The 17,138-nt window shown below is 33.8% G+C and overlaps 1 protein-coding gene across 5 annotated transcripts in view; it reads left to right on the forward strand.

Annotated features, from left to right (window-relative positions):
- Positions 1–17,138, forward strand: part of clcn3 (chloride channel 3) — a 57,720-nt gene that overhangs the window by 13,340 nt on the left and 27,242 nt on the right. For all 5 annotated transcript variants that reach the window (XM_073836462.1, XM_073836464.1, XM_073836465.1 and 2 more), the window contains 6 exons: positions 7,424–7,590; positions 9,544–9,643; positions 13,996–14,183; positions 14,799–14,921; positions 16,351–16,557; positions 16,694–16,774. In XM_073836462.1, the coding sequence (XP_073692563.1) occupies positions 7,424–7,590; positions 9,544–9,643; positions 13,996–14,183; positions 14,799–14,921; positions 16,351–16,557; positions 16,694–16,774 (866 nt within the window). The remainder of the gene's footprint in view (positions 1–7,423; positions 7,591–9,543; positions 9,644–13,995; positions 14,184–14,798; positions 14,922–16,350; positions 16,558–16,693; positions 16,775–17,138) is intronic.

Below are 17,138 nucleotides of genomic sequence, written 5' to 3' on the forward strand. Positions count from 1 at the left end.
ACCACACAATAAAAATATTAAAATCAAAAATATATATTAATTTATATATATATCATAAAGTAAAATCATTAACTGCCTTCCGCTGTAAAAAGTAGTCCCTAACTGCTGCAGCTGTGTTTACGTTGCTAAGGGTGGTTGCTAAGGGGGTTCAATGATACACAAAACCGTTGAGTGAAGCGGTCACAGCAGTGCCGTATCATGAATACCAGAGCCATATAAAAAGAGAGTTGCGACACGCTTTGATCTCGCCGCCGCACGGTCACGTGGTTCATGGAGCTCTCAATAGTTCCAAACAGCTCCGCGCTGTCAATGTGTTTGAATGGAGTTAAATAGGATAGACAGCAGTTTTACTATATTTGCAGCAATTTCGAGTAATTATTAACACATAATGTGCATTGATTGTGTATTGATAACTTCTCTGAATACGCTTTACAATCGCATTTTATTCTGGGGAGTGATAAAGAGACATAATTAATATGTTCTCATACTCTTTGGCAGTCAAATGTGACCAAACACCTTAAGTGTAACTTTTATTCAATTAAATAACTGTAATATATATAGTTAAGTTCTATTTAGTAAATATTTTGAGGAGGTTTTTTTGTACTTAATATGTGCAATAATGATCCTGACCATTTAAAAGATAACATTTTCTAATATAGTATTTAGATTACAGTTAGTGTAATATTTAAGGTTAAATACATCTGCATGTGTATTTGGACATGATCAAACACTCTTTTTTTTATACAGTATGTTTCGATTTAACGATTTAATGTTAAACAAAAAAAAGTAATTTACTCTCGTTTTATGATATTCAAATATACAACATAAGTGAATATTATAAAAGGCAAGCAAAAATGGCATTTAACATAATAGAAAAGATGAAAATAATGTTTAAAAAAACACAAGGCAACGAATTGCATTCAGCATACATTTTTATCGTGTTTCTTGAATGCAGTCTTCACTGAAACTCATTCAACCTCCTACAGTGAGAGAAAGATTGTAGAAAGACTAAAAACATAAAAATATGACAACTAGTATCTGGTTATGGTCGCTATTACGGTGTTTCTCACGTTATCCAGCTGCATTTACAGTTTAACTGTTTATTTTTTAACGATAAACATTAACTATAACACGCTTCATAAAACACCACTATTGGCCAGTTTTTCGAGAGGTCAACTGATGCGTTAAAATGTAAAGAAATGCAGTAATTTCTTCAATATACTTGCGACTGTGCTTGAGAAGCGCTGAAATGAATGGGCTTCTATGGAGGAGCTATTGGTTGTTTGGAACTATTGACCGCTCCATGACACGCTTTACTTCCGCATTCCTCAGTTCCTATGGAAGCCTATGGGAGTGTCGCAACTCTCTTTTTATATGGCTCTGATGAATACAACACAGCTGCTGACCAATCAGAATTGAGGAATGGAACTAACCGTTTTATAATAATATTTAAATTAGTTTGATGATCTGAAACATTAAAGTGTGACAAACATGCAAAAAAAAAAAAAAAAAAATCAGGAAGGGGGCCAACACTTTTTCACACCGCTGTATATATAGGGTATACAATTTCCCCACATCCTCCTGGCGACCCAGGGTTTGAAAGCCACTGAACTAGAGTATGAGAAATTATTTTAACATTTAAAAACATCTTCAGAAGCCTCTGTTTTTTATGAGTTGATTGATTTATCCAATGGTTTCAAGTGAGTAATACATTGCAGAGCACTAATGCTGCAGTCATTACAGAATTGATCATATTTGTGCTCCTGCACTGAAGGAGAAGCAGTGCGGCTCACTTAATAAAACCCACTAACATCAGACACGTTCAGTCAGAGACTATAATCTGTGAGCAAATACCGCCACAGCAGCACAAACAAACACGGCTGTGTAATATTTAGCGAGTGAACACTAACATGAACAACACACGTCTCGCCTCATCGCTTTACATCACACATCCCTTAAAAATGCTCTTCACGTCTAGGGATCAGTTTGCTTTGACATTCACATTGTAATATTAGATCAAATTGCTTCCTAATTGGAAAAATAGAGGTTAGAGGTTCTGAATATCCATTACTTTTTGATGAATCGTCCATCTGCTAGTCCAAAAGTGTTTCTGAAGTAAGTTTGTAATTTTTCTTAGATAAAGTCATTGACCGAATGGTTAAACAAGTCATTTTTTTTAATTTAAAGATGTTATAAACGCTGTGAGACTTCACTGTAATCATCGTTTTATGGGTGAGCTTATGATTGTACTGCAGAAATACGATATATACGATATGATATATATATATATATATATATATATATAAAGTTTTTTTTCTAAAAGTCTCATAATATCTTAAAGTGCTTTCTTTAAGTAAATTGATCTTGTTTACAAAAATCAATACCTGGAAAACAAGGCAAATAGACATTTAAGAACTGTACTAATAAAATAAATAGTAATAAATAAAACAAGCTACTAACATTAACACAAACCAATTAATTAATATAACAATAAAAAGTATTATTATTATTATTTGTAATAATAAAATAATACAAATTGCACAATTAAATTACTTAATTTGCTTTTAATGTATAATTTAAATATACAATATTTATTACTATATTGTTATATTGTTAAAAAAATAAGCCTGCATTTATTTGATCCAAAGTTCAGCAAAAACAGTACAATTTTGAAATATTTTTACTATTGAAAATAACTGCTTTCTATTTGAATATATTTTAAAATGTAATTTATTCCTGTGATTTCAAAGATAAATATTCAGCATCATTACTCCAGTCTAGAAAAAAAAAACATTCATTGACGAATAGAAAGATCCAAAGATCAGCATTTATCTGAAATAAAAAGCTTTTCTAACATTATACACTATACCATTCAAAAGCTAGAGTCAGTATAATTTATAATTTTTTTTGGGGGGGGGGGGGGTGGGGGGATGTAGAAATTAATACTTTTAATTAATTAATTAGTAATTTAAATAATTAATATTGGATTTTCATTAAAGAAATCAAAAAGAATTCTACTCAGCAGTTTTCAACAGAATGATTTCTGAAGGATCATGTAACACTGAAGACTGGAGTAATGATGCTAAAAATTCAGCTTTGATCACAAAAATAAATTACAATTTAAAATATATTCAAATGGAAAACCATTATTTTAAATAGTAAAAATATTTCACATTTGTACAATTTTTGCTGTATTTCAGATCAAATAAATGCAGGCTTGGTGAGCAGAAAAGTCTTCTTAAAAAAACATGAAAAATCTTCCTGTTCAAAAACTTTTGACTGGTAGTGTATTATGTTTAAACCACTTGGATTATGATTAAAGCTGCAAATAGAAATAACTACTCAACACATTGTTATCTGTGCAAGCAGAGCAGACATGTGAAAGAGACTATCATGTTAACAGTGTTGTGTAATAGGAATCAGAGACATGCTAAAACATGCAACCCTAGTGTTTCTGTGCAAAAGCTGCACAAAAGACATTCCTCTGTTTCCTCTTTCCCTCTTTTTCGCTGAGCGGTTGATCTGCGCAGGAAGCACGAGGTCAATAGAGCGTGCGCTTTAGTGAAAGCAGCTGTAATGATGTGGATTTTGCTGTTTTTTTGGGTTGTGAAAGATGGGGTTTGCTTCACAGCCTCTTCCTCTGACACAAGCACAGGCTCTTTCCAGATCATCCTGCAGTGAAATGTCTGGTGTGACGCTGCTGAATGAGCCCGAGGGTCTCTGTGCTCTTACAGCGGAGGGTTTTATGCGCGCGTGAGTCAGCAGGGATGATTTAATTCGCCGTATCCTTGTCGATTCGCTCAGAGGGAGTCGTGTGCTTCAGATGAAATGTGCTGCAGTCTGCTTTCATCTCTACTGTTTGTTTAGATGCATTAATATTGTTCCTGTGAAGACCGTTTTTTTTTTTTTTTTTTTTTGATAACTAATGATCTTTAGTGTCATATTTCACTGGGTCCTTTTCCAAAGAGTTCAAACAGATGTTATTCATAAAATAATAATAAGCTATTAATACAAAGCAATAAGAATAGCAATAAATATTCAGAACATTATTTATTCAAGTATTATGTAATAGCTGCTTTAAAACTTATTAAAATAAACTATTATTAGTAAATAATCATATATTCAATAAACGAAACAAACTATTTTTATATTAAAACAAAGCTATCCTTAACCTTAATACTAATAATATTATCATATTTCTAAAGTATTAATATTATTAGCATTAATACTAGTTAAACAAAATATGAAATCAATTACTAATCAATCAATAAATAAATAATAATTAAGCTGCTACTATTAACACAAAACAATTATTATAATACTATTTAAACAAAATATGCAAATTAAATAATCAATAAATTATATGTGTGTGTGATAACTGTATATTAAATAATAATTTTATATATATATATATATATATATATATATATATATATATATAATAATACATAAATTAAATAAATAATAATCAGTTATTAAATAAAAAATAATAAAGCTACTGCTAACACTAAACGATAAGAATAATAATTAAACAAAATATGCAAAATACATAATCAATAAAAAAAAAAAATATATATATATATATATATATATATATATATATATGCATAATTTTTATTTATTGATTATTATTTATTTAATTTATGTATTATATATATATATATATATATATATATATATATATAATTTATTTTATTTACATATGCATAATTTTTATTTATTATTTATTGATTTAATTATATATATATATATATATATATATATACACACACATAAATTTAATAAATAAAAATTACGCTACTACAATTAACACAAAACAGTAAAAAATAATTAGTAAGGATAATTTAACAAAATAATATGTAAATTAAATAATCAATCAATCAATTTTATATGTGTGTGTAAATTAAATAAATAATAATCAATAAATAAAAAATAATTATGCTGCTATGTTTTTGATTTATTAACAAAACAGTAATAATAATACTAATAAAACAAAATTTGTAAATTAAAATCAATAAATTATATATATATATAAGAAAAAATTATTAAAATAATAATCAAGCTACCATGATTAACAGAACGGTAAGAGTAACGGTAAGATGTTAGTAAGAATACATATTAGCTGTTTATTAACTTTACCTAAATTACTTAATTACGTACACAATATAATGAATAACAAAGTAATAATAAAGTATATAATAATTAATCAAATTTTGAATGTATCAAAATAAATTAATACAAAACAAAATATTAATTAATAATATTTATGTTAATAATGTTAATGAAGTATTAAAAAATCTATTAGCTATTATTAAAATATTAATTCTAATAAAATATAAACAACTACAATTAAATAATAAATTAAATCAATATTAACACAAAACAGTATGGATATTAATAAATGCATTTAATTTTATCAACATTAATTAAGCATTAAAATTAGAATAGCGCTAGCTGTTGATTATTAAATTTGATTATTACTAATAAATACTAATAAATAATATTCATTAAATAAAATGCTTTAAATTCAGTTTTTAAAATGTTGTTAATGCAAACAAGTCATGCTTTGGCTTTTTTGCAATTCTGAGCCTTTTGGTTTGGTGACCTTTAACAAGACACGTGACTTTGTGCAAATGCATGCATTTATGTTTGTAAGTGTGATATCTCCGCTGCTATTTCAGGCTTTACAGAAGTGAGTTTTTCATTTGTGTAACCTGGTTAGGTGTGAGCTGTGTTCTGGAGGGAAGGTTGGTTTATTTCTAGAAAAGGGAAGCGTGTGTTTCTCTAGTGCGTGAGGTTGTGTGGCAGCAGGCTGGATTTGTGAGGAAAAGCTGATTAGCTGCTGATTATCAGCTGTTGGCCGGCCAGACGCCCTCACTGCTCTCAGACGACCCACATCTCTGCTTTCATTAAGTGCGGCCAACAAAAAAGCTGTTGTAATGATTGTTCAACATGCAGTTCTGCTGCCTCAGAGAGTTCAACGACTCTTTAATAGATTGTTTAATCAAGGTTTGTTCAATTCACTAAATGCATCTAATAAACGCTCAGTTTCTTAATGCAACCATTACAAATCCTACTTGGACAAAAACATGGATTATTTAAAGGGATGGTTCGGAGTAGAATTGACTTCATTGCTATGCACTCCGAAGCCCATGTAAATACCCCATCCGAAGTTTTTTTTACCTTAGTCGAACATTTATGGAGATATTAGAGTTTTTCGAATTGCTTGTTACAGGAGTGAATGGTACATGTGATGTATCTCGTGAATTGCACCACTAAACGTGCAAGTAATCTTACCAAACTTGTACAGTAGTGTAAATAGGTTATGTACTCACAAAACGCTGCATCAGAACATTTGTAAGTCCACCATGAGTGTTTTAAAAACACGTTTTAGCCGATCCCTACTAGTCTCAAAAACTACAAGTCGACATCACTTCCCTGGTTTGAAAAAAGCACGTAAAAGTCCTCCTACTACATCTGTGTGCATGTCAACTTGTAGGAGGACTTTTACGTGCTTTTTTCAAACCAGGGAAGTGACGTCGACGTGTCGCCATTTGTAGTTTTTGAGACTAGTAGGGATCGGCTAAAACGTGTTTTTAAAACACTCATGGTGGACTTACAAATGTTCCGATGCAGCGTTTTGTGAGTACATAACCTATTTACACTACTGTACAAGTTTGGTAAGATTACTTGCACGTTTAGTGGTGCAATTTACGAGATACATCACATGTACCAATCACTCCTGTAACAAGCAATTCGAAAAACTCTAATATCTCCATAAATGTTCGACTAAGGTAAAAAAAAACTTCGGATGGGGTATTTACATGGGCTTCGGAGTGCATAGCAATGAAGTCAATTCTACTCCGAACCATCCCTTTAATCATTTGCTTTGCCATTCAGAGTTTGTTTCTTCATCAGATTTGGAGAAATGTAGCATTGCATCACTTGCTTGATCCTCTGCAGTGAACAGGTGCCGTCAGAATCAATGAGAGTCCAAACATAGAGGGTGATGGAGTTAGAGGGTCAAATAAAGATGGAAGAGATGTGTTTTTAGCTGATTCTTGAAGATGGCTAAGGACTTTGTTCGGATTGAGTTGTGCAGGTCATTCCACCAAAAGGGTACATTTAAAGTAAAGTGATTTTGTGCCTCTTTGGGATGGCACAATAACGCACCGTTCACTTGCAGAACGCAAGCTTTAAGAGAACATGTGTAGCGTGAGAGCGGCATTGTTTGTCGGACAACAGTAACTAAGGAGGGGTCAGTTGTCAAAAATCGTTCCTGAATCAAATTGAAAACCTGTGAATCGAATCAATCCAAAGATTCACTGCTACTATGGTTCCTCTGAAAGAGATTCTTTCGCTCACCCCTCTCTCTATCTCTCTCTCTCTCTCTCTCTCTCTCTCTCTCTCTGTGTGTGTTTAGGGTCAAACTACGCCATGTCTAATGGAGGGGGTGGAGGCGGGGCCAGTAGCTCCACCCACCTGCTGGACCTGCTGGAGGAGCCAATCCCAGGTGTGGGAACCTATGACGACTTCCACACCATCGACTGGGTCAGAGAGAAGTGCAAAGACAGAGAGCGGCACCGCAAGGTGTGTATATGGCTGTAATTGAAAAATATACTACTTTTATATCACACTAAGGTAAATATCACAATATAGTTATTTATTTTTTAATTATCAAATTAATTAAAAACTTCACAAAGGAAAGGAACTCGGTCTCATCTGTTTTATTAATTAATTTTTGTTTTGAAAACTTGAACTACGGGGTGCCAAAACATTTGAAAGGGGCAGGACCACTTTTAGTAAAATGCCTATAACTCCTAAACAGAATGAGATGCTGTCACCAATCTCAGAACATTTATGTGAGAGCTCAATTGCAGGTCACAGGACAATGCTATAATGCTTGGCCACTTGGTAATGCTATAAATGGGGAAAAAAAAACATAAAAATGGCTATACCTGTGCAACCATTTGTCCTATTAACGTGAAAACTCTTGTGCATGGTATTGGTCCGAAGTGACACAAATGTCTATAAGGACATTTTCGTATCTCAAAAAACATGGCCACTATTGGCCTATGAAGTTAACCTGACGTTTGGCCTGTTGACGAGGTTAACAGAACGAGTGGGCCTGTTTGACCTGACTTGAATTTGGCGATATTGCATTTTTCAAGGGTGTAAATGATTGTACAATGCATGGTTTTTTCCACATACAAGCGATATTCGCTTCATATGATAGATCTCCTCTATCTGAACAACTTTGCCTCTAGAATCACTGCTGTCAATCAAATAGTTTAGAAGATTGAGAAAACCTACTTTTGCAAACTAGTCTTAGGTTTCCGCTCAATCTGGAAAAATCCACTTCAGTACAATTCTCTAGACTCTCTAGGTTAATAATACTTTTTAAAAGTATTGAACTTTACCCTTTGGGAAGCTATAACAGGGACGTTTAGAAAAGGGGCCTGTCTAAATATACTCCCAAATCCTATAAAGCCTAAATGAAAACTCAAAACTTCACAAAACCTGATAAACACATGCAACAAGCATGCAAAGTTTTAAGGAGATCGGACCACAGCTGGTGCTATAACTGTCATAAACACTAAAAAACATATTATTATGGTATATGACCTGGATTTGCCAAAAATGCTTTTTAAATGATTATTTAGGAGGTTACAGGCTTGCTAAATAATGTCTTTTTATATATATGCTTACAAGCCTTAAAGCACTTGAACCGTGGTAACTGCTGCTTGTAGCTATATTCATTATCTGTTTTTATTATGTATTAAAATAAGTAATACATTTGTGTTTTTGAAGTTCATTTTTGCTTTGGCAAATTAAAATTCATCTCTATTTATTTATTTATTTATTTTTGGAAACTACATCTTTTGCACTTGCAGCTATTTTCTTTATCTGTTTTTATTATTTATTAAAATAAAAAATAAATTTGTGTTTTTGAAATTCATTTTTGCTTTGGCAAATTAAAATTCATCTCTACTTATTTTTGGAAACTACATCTTTTGCACTTGCAGCAATATTCATTATGTTTTTATAATTTTTTCAAATAAATAATTTGTGTTTTTGAAATTCATTTTTGCACTTATTTAATATTTATTTTTAATTTGTTTATTTTTTGGAAACTTTAACACAATGTATATTTTATGTATTTTAATTTTTTATGTATTTCTTCATTATGCATTTATTTTCGAAAAAGATATAATTAATCATAACAAAAGTGTTTCACTTCTTTCAGTAATGCAACAGATATGATCAGTACTATAAACTGTAGTTTTCTCCTTTTTCATCAAACTTTGGTAAAGATGGATTTGATTAGTTTGTTAGGGGAGCTGGTGTCACATTAGTCTCATTTTCTAGAGCACACAAATTCAAGTGTAAAACATTTGAATAGACGTTTTTTTTAGGCAAATGAACTTACTACTTGACTGAAAGTGATACTGTGGTTTGCTGCAGGGATCAGATAGAAACTACAGATCCTGAATCAGCAGGTTTGTGCATCTCTGTTTACTCATGTTGTGTTTGTCCCTATAGATAAACAGTAAAAAGAAGGAATCAGCATGGGAATTCACCAAGAGTCTGTACGACGCCTGGTCCGGCTGGCTGGTGGTCACATTAACAGGACTAGCGTCAGGTAAACAAACACACAATCTTACTGTTTCTCTTTAGTGGCTGTTCTTTCTAACTCACTTTCACTTGTCGATCCGCCCACTGTAGTTTCTCTCTCTCACACACACACACACACACACACACACACACACATAGCATGAATGAAAACTGTTGCAAGGTTGTCAGATACTAGTGCAAACGCAAAACACTGTGACACAGAATATAAATGATTAAAAATACTCATGAATACAAATGAATTGAGTAAAGCCAGTGTGCAGTGGAGAATCCTGAAGAGTTGCAGAGCAGTTATGTTAATTCGCTTTAAAATATTAATCTCTAAATTTAGTCCCCAGATGATCTTTCAAATGACTCATAACTAGAAACCGCCGTGTTAACCGACTGCAGCTGTAAAACTAGTTCAAAGGATACAATTGCTGCCATCGAGCTTAACGTGGACTCAATCTTGTTTTTAAACCTAGTTCCAGGCTTATTTTTTTTTATCAGAAATGCAGTAAAAACAGGAAAATTGTGAAATATTATTGCAATTTTTAAAAGAGCTGGTTTCTATTTGAATATATTGTAAAATGTAGTTTATTCATGTGATCAAAGCTGCAGTCTTCAGTGTCACATGATCCTTCAGAAATCATGCTGCCGAATATTTTTGTCGAAGCAAATATTTCTGTATTTTATTGTCACTTTTAATCAGTTTAATGAATCCTTGCTGAATAAAAGTCTTAATTTTAATTTAGTTTTATTTATGTATAAATATATTCTAAAAAATCTTGCTTGAATGCTATATATATCTTTTATTTTATTACTGAATTTATTATGCAATTTATCATACGTTGTTACTAATAATAGAATTTTGATATTGTTCGAAAAAATTTTGAATTAAATGCAGGTCTTTCTTTAAACTGTCTTTAGTTTTTGTAAATACTAGCTTTTAAAATTCACCTACACACAGGAAATAAAATGTTCCTCTACAAACCTCAATATTGTGGTCTCTTAACACCCAACACACACACACATACTCATACTTGAGCTGTAAGTCACAGTTTGATCTTCTGAACACATTATGCTGAGCTCAGCTTATTTTTTAAATCACCCTGGGGTTCAGCATTTGCACTTTTGCTTATTTGTCAAATTAATTTATTCAAAGCTGCGTACAGTAAAATATACTACAGGAACAATCCCTGCCTCAGAGCAAAAATTCTGCAGTAGAAACATAAAGGATTACTCCACTTCCAGAATAAATCATCAAATCCTCGATGTTCATGTCTTTCCCTCTTTAGTCGCAAAGAAATTAAGTGTTTTCAATGGTGCTCAACAGATTGAAGGTGAAAAATACAGTTTCAGCCCAGCTTCAAAGGGCTCTAAACGATCCCAGCAGTGGAATAAGGGTCTTATCTAGTGAAACGGTCATTTTCTTAAGAAAATTAATATTATACACTTTTAACCTCAAATGTTCGTCTTGTCTAGCTCTGCGAAGCACATGCGTACTCTGTGTGTTCCAGTTAGGGTATATTGAAAAACTACCATCTTATTTTTTCTTTCAACTTCAAAATCACTGACACCCAGTGTTTACAAAGTGAATGTACAAAGATTAAATGCCCTTCAAAAAAGGTAAAACAGCAATGGAGGATGATTTTGAAGTTGGAGGAGAAAATGAGATGGGAGTTTTTCGACCATCGAGCATTTCTGGTTACTAAGTGTATAAATATAATTTTTTTTTTGGAAAATGACAGATCGTTTCTCTAGATAAGACCCTTCTTTCTTGGCTGGGATCATTTCGAGCCCTTTGAAGCTGCATTGAAACTACATTTTTAACTTTCAGTCTGTTGAGCACCATTGAAGTCCAATTTGTGTTTCTGCAAAAAACTCGGGGGCACCATAAAAGTCCATTATATGGAGAAAAATCCTTTTAATGTTTTCCTCAAAAGACATCATTTCTTTACAACTAAAGAAAGAAAGACACAAATATCTTGGATGACAAGGGGGTGAGTACATTATCTGCAGTGTTGGGTGTAACGCGTTACTTTGTAACGCGTTACTGTAATAATATTACTTTTTTCAGTAACTAGTAGTGTAAGGCATTACTCGTCTGAAAATTGTAATATTATTACAGTTTTCCCGAGCTAGTTACTTGCGTTACATTTGCCAGTAGCACCTTCATCACACTCAAGGCACACGACAACACAGAGAACAGAAGGGAAGGGGAGGGGGGCGTGAATTGAACAGTGATTGGTCTGGGTTTGGCACGAGGTATCATTAAATTACCATCACCGATTGGTCGACACCCGGCAGCCAGCAGCAGAGCGGCACTCGCAAATAGAGACCTGCAAACCCGCGGGATCCAACGCAACAGAGTGCGGCGCGGGACAAAACTTGATGGACAAGTGCGTGTGCTGGTGCGGGCGGGTAGAGACTCGTGTGTGTGTGTGTGTGTGTGTGTGTGTGTGTGTGTGTGTGTGTGTGTGTGTGTGTGTGTGTGTGTGCGGGATGCGGGAAAATAAAATGATTCGCGGGACTCCCGCAATATAGAAATATCTAAACATAAAATATCTAAAAAAATAATAATAATGTTATTCATCTATTGCACAAAAACAGCAAGAACAACATATATGATTAGAAAGAGCAAGAATAGGCAGTTTCGATTTAAAACTTGTTTTGCAACATGAGCAATGAAGCCATCTGCTGATTTTTGGAACGCATCGCCAATCAATGGTGTTTAAGATAGAATTCACTCACTGCTCAAAAGTTTTGAACAGTGCTGAATATTGCGTGCTTACGAATCACAACACACGTAGACCTTTATGAAAGATTAATTGTGCATAATATCCATTGTTATAAGAGCTTTATGAGATCGCGTATGCACTGGATGCACGCAGTATAGGTCATGCTTTTTTGTTCAGAATAACATTTTTTTGTGTAAGAAAAAAAAAATGTAACTAGTAATATAACTAGTAATATAACTAGTTACTTTCTCCAGGGAGTAATAAAGTAAAGTAAGGCATTACTATTTTTGAGAGTAATATGTAATATGTAATATGTAATATATTACTTTTTTGAGTAACTAACCCCAACACTGATTATCTGTAGTTTTTTGTTCTGGAAGTGAACTTTTAATTCACTCTTTTGTAGATTAAGGCCTATAAGATCTTTAATCAAGAAAGTCTTAAATGCATAAAGTTGTGGCATTAAATGTTGCATATACTGCAAAAACTGCATCCTTGAGTATGTGGTTCCATATTCTAGTGGTTAGGAAGTATTCAAACCTCAGGCTTTGATTATAAATTGTTTTCCTGTAAAATGATTTTTCACATTTTTAAGTGTAGCTGATACAGATTGTGTTCCTTAATTTTCTTGCTCTTAAAGTAGTTCACAAAAATTTACGAATAATTTCCGTCATCCAGGATGTTCATGTCTTTCTTTCTTCAGTCGATAAGAAAGTATGTTGCTTGAGGAAAACATTTCAGGATTTCTCTCCATATAGTGGACTTCAATGGTGACCCAAAGTTTGAACTTCCAAAATGCAGTTTAAATGCAGCTTCAAATGGCTCTAAACGATCCCAGCCGAGGAAGAAGGGTCTTTTCGGACCAAACTCACTATTTATGTACTTTCTAACCTCAAACGCTTGTCTTGTCAATGTCTGCATGAACTGTTCTTTCCGGTTCAAGACAGTTAGGGTATGTTAAAAAAACTCCCATCTCGTTTTCTTCCGCAACTTCAAAATCGTCCTACATGGCTGCAGAAGTACTGAAAAACAGCGATGTAGGACGATTTTGTTGTCGAAGAAGAAACATACTCTTAACTGTATTGACCTGAATTACACAGACTACGCATCGCAGAACTGAGACAAAATTAGCATTCGAGGTTAAAAAGTATATAAATTGTCAATTTGTTCAGAAAATGACAGGTCGTTTCGCTAGATAAGACCCTTCTTCCTCGGCTGGGATCATTTAGAGCCCTTTGAAGCTGCATTTAAACTGCATTTTGGAAGTTCAAACTCGGGGGCACCATAGAAGTCCATTATATGGAGAGAAATCCTGAAATGTTTTCCTCAAGAAAAATAATTTCTTAACAACTGAAGAAAGAAAGACATTAACATGTTGGAAGGCAAAATGGTGAGTAAATGATCTGTAAATGTTTGTTCTGGAAGTGAACTAATCCTTTTTAAAAAATCCTAAACTTACCTTCATTAAACTTGCAGAAGCTTTGTTTTGATATTACACTGATAGATCACCATTACGTTGAATGAAACTATGAAATATACTGTTAAAATATGTTAAATGTAATAGGTTATTTTTACAGTGTTCCTCAAAGCCACAATGGCTTCCACTTTCACACGTCATGAACTGCATTTCTGGTTCTCTCAGGAGCGTTAGCCGGAGTGATCGACATCGCGGCCGACTGGATGAACGATCTGAAGGAAGGCGTGTGTCTCAGTGCCATGTGGTTTAATCATGAGCAGTGCTGCTGGGACTCCAACGAGACCACCTTCGCAGAGAGAGACAAGTGTCCGCAGTGGAAGTCATGGGCCGAACTCATTCTGGGTCAGGCTGAGGTCAGTATCCAACTCTATAACCACTACTGTACAAACATCTAAGGTCTGTACAAGTAAGTGAGATTATTTTTGTGCATGTTCACATTTATTCTAGAACTAAAGTAACATCTTACTCACAATTTCTCTCAACATGGGGACAGCCCTGCTGAAAAAACCAGCTAAAACCAGTCTAGGCTGGTTGGCTGGTATTAGCTGGTTTAAGCTGGAAGTAGCTGGTTTTAGCTGGTCTCCCAGCCTGGCCAGGCTGGTTTTAGCTGGTGGTTTTCCAGCCTGACCAGCTAAGACCAGCCTGGCCAGGCTGGAAAAATGGCCAAAAACCCTCTAAAACCAGCCTGGCGACCAGCCATGACCAGCTAAAACCAGGCTGGTTGACCAGCTAAAACCAGCCAACCAGCCTAGGCTGGTTTTAGCTGTTTTTTTCACCAGGGAGGAGAGCTTTTAATCAATAAATGAGGGGGAAAAGTAACTCAGATATTTTCTTGTCAATTAAAAAGTAATGCGTTACTTTACTAGTTACTTGGAAAAAGTAATATTATTACGTAATTTGCGTTACCCCCAACACTGATTGACACCAGATGAATTCATTGTGATGTTTCTGTCTGGTCTTTTGTCTAGGGTCCAGGCTCGTATATAATGAACTACTTCATGTTCACGTTTTGGGCGCTGTCCTTCGCCTTCCTGGCCGTGTCTCTGGTGAAGGTGTTTGCGCCGTACGCCTGCGGCTCTGGAATACCTGAGGTATTTCTCAACATCAATTATACAGAACGTTGTGTCCAAACAGGTTTTACCTGATATTTTACAATGAATGTGATTTTGGGGCAACCAGTTTTGCTTGTCAGTCATTATTGACGTATCAATCATTTCTGTATTACTACTAATAAACTTACCATAAAAGGTAGACAAATACTCAAATGAATAGCTGTGAGTATGTGGTGAGTTTTTGTGAAATGGTGTACGGCGGATTACTGAGCGCTCTTAAGAGGTCAGGTGACCACTGAGAATGAAACGGTATTAGCTCTGATTTTGTCACTGTTTCTATGGTTACCGAAAGTGTTATGTAAGTTTTACAAAAGCTCAGTTTAGTCCAGAGGTTTTGTTCCGTCAAACAAAGAGAAGCCACTTTCCAAGAACAGGGTACAATGGTCATAAAAGAGGTGTGTAACCTTCAGAAAATGTTACTTGTCAACTTCTTCAGGAGGTTAAAGAATGCATTTTATGTTTATTCAGTGATTTCAATCCATATAAAAGAATTTATACATCACCTGAAAGGCAAATAAATAAGAGATACAACTATTTAAAAATCTGGAATCTGAGGATGCAAAAAAATCAAAATATTGAGAAAATTGTCTTTAAAGTTGTCCAAATGTTAAAGTAAAAATGCCTAAGAATATGTTACAGGTGTGCGTCTTGAGACAGAACAATGACATATTTTAAGATTTGTCACTGCAAGATATTTTCAGTTGAGACAGCTCAAACATGCATTTTAGTCTAGGACTAGATTTATATGGAGGACGAGAAATGGCTTAATAGTATAAATAAATGAATAAATGCATCAATTAATAAATGTAGAAATACATAAATACATTAATTAAGGAATAAATAAATAATTGTAGAAATAAATGAATTTATCAACAAATAAATAAATAAATAAATGAATGCTCAAGTAAATGTAGAAATGCACAAATAATAAAAAATAAAAAAAATATTAAATAATAAATTTATAAATAAAAAATTAATTAATATTTGGTCAAAAGTGTAATTTTTCATTGTGCTATTGTTGTACCATTTTTGTCTATACTACATTTATGTCTACATGTTTTTATGCATTTCTACATTTATTTATTTATTTGAGCATTCAGTTGCTCAATTTTTTATTTATTTGTTGATTAATTTATGTATTTGTACATTTATGTATTTATTCATTTATTTCTTGACCTCCATAGATTTAAGCCTTGTCTGTGAAACAGTGGGATGATGTTTTTACATCTAACTACTTTCTAGGTTAATGTTCTTCAATATTGTCATTAATTAATCTAATATTTTTCACTCAACACTCAATTTTAAGTAGAAAATTCCAGTTGATTTTTGAGTGTTTATTTGATGGTCATTCATAATGTGAATGGTGTATGTTTTTGTGATCATACCTGATGTCTTTGCCTCTCTTCAGATCAAAACCATCCTGAGCGGTTTCATCATCCGTGGGTATCTGGGCAAATGGACCCTGATGATAAAGACCATCACTCTGGTTCTGGCCGTGGCGTCGGGCCTCAGTCTCGGGAAGGAAGGTCCGCTGGTCCATGTGGCCTGCTGCTGCGGCAACATTTTTTCCTACCTCTTCCCCAAATACAGCAAAAACGAGGCCAAGAAGCGAGAGGTTAGACACCATTAGTGGACACAGCTTCATTCTCTCACATAGAAATCTGGATGTTACCTACAACTTCACAACGTAGAAATGAGTTTACCATCTGTGTTGCTTCCATCCGTGACTCTGTTTGTCTCTCTAAACGCAGGTTTTGTCGGCGGCGTCGGCTGCTGGTGTGTCTGTGGCTTTTGGGGCTCCTATAGGAGGAGTTCTGTTCAGTCTGGAGGAGGTCAGTCTGCATTTATGTGATTAAAAATACAGTAAAATTCAGCAAAATGATTACATTTACAATTGACCTTATGCACAGAGCATTCTTTACAACTTCCGCATAACGATAAGCTTATTTTATATGTGCTATATATTAGGTGGACACTCTTGAGACTGATCTAGTGCCTCGTTCTTATCAGAAACTGCGAAAAAATATAATTGCAACATTATAAACAATGTTAGCGGCATGAACATTAAGTTTCATATTATTTAACAACATTTAATTTAAATGCGGAGCCTGGTAATCTGTACTCACCATATCTGCATAGTTGTACATTTAAATGCGGACATCTTAATCGTATTGTTGATAATCACTAACTTGCCTT

Source organism: Garra rufa, chromosome 3 (assembly GCF_049309525.1).
Source record: "Garra rufa chromosome 3, GarRuf1.0, whole genome shotgun sequence".
Classification (NCBI taxonomy): domain Eukaryota; kingdom Metazoa; phylum Chordata; class Actinopteri; order Cypriniformes; family Cyprinidae; genus Garra; species Garra rufa.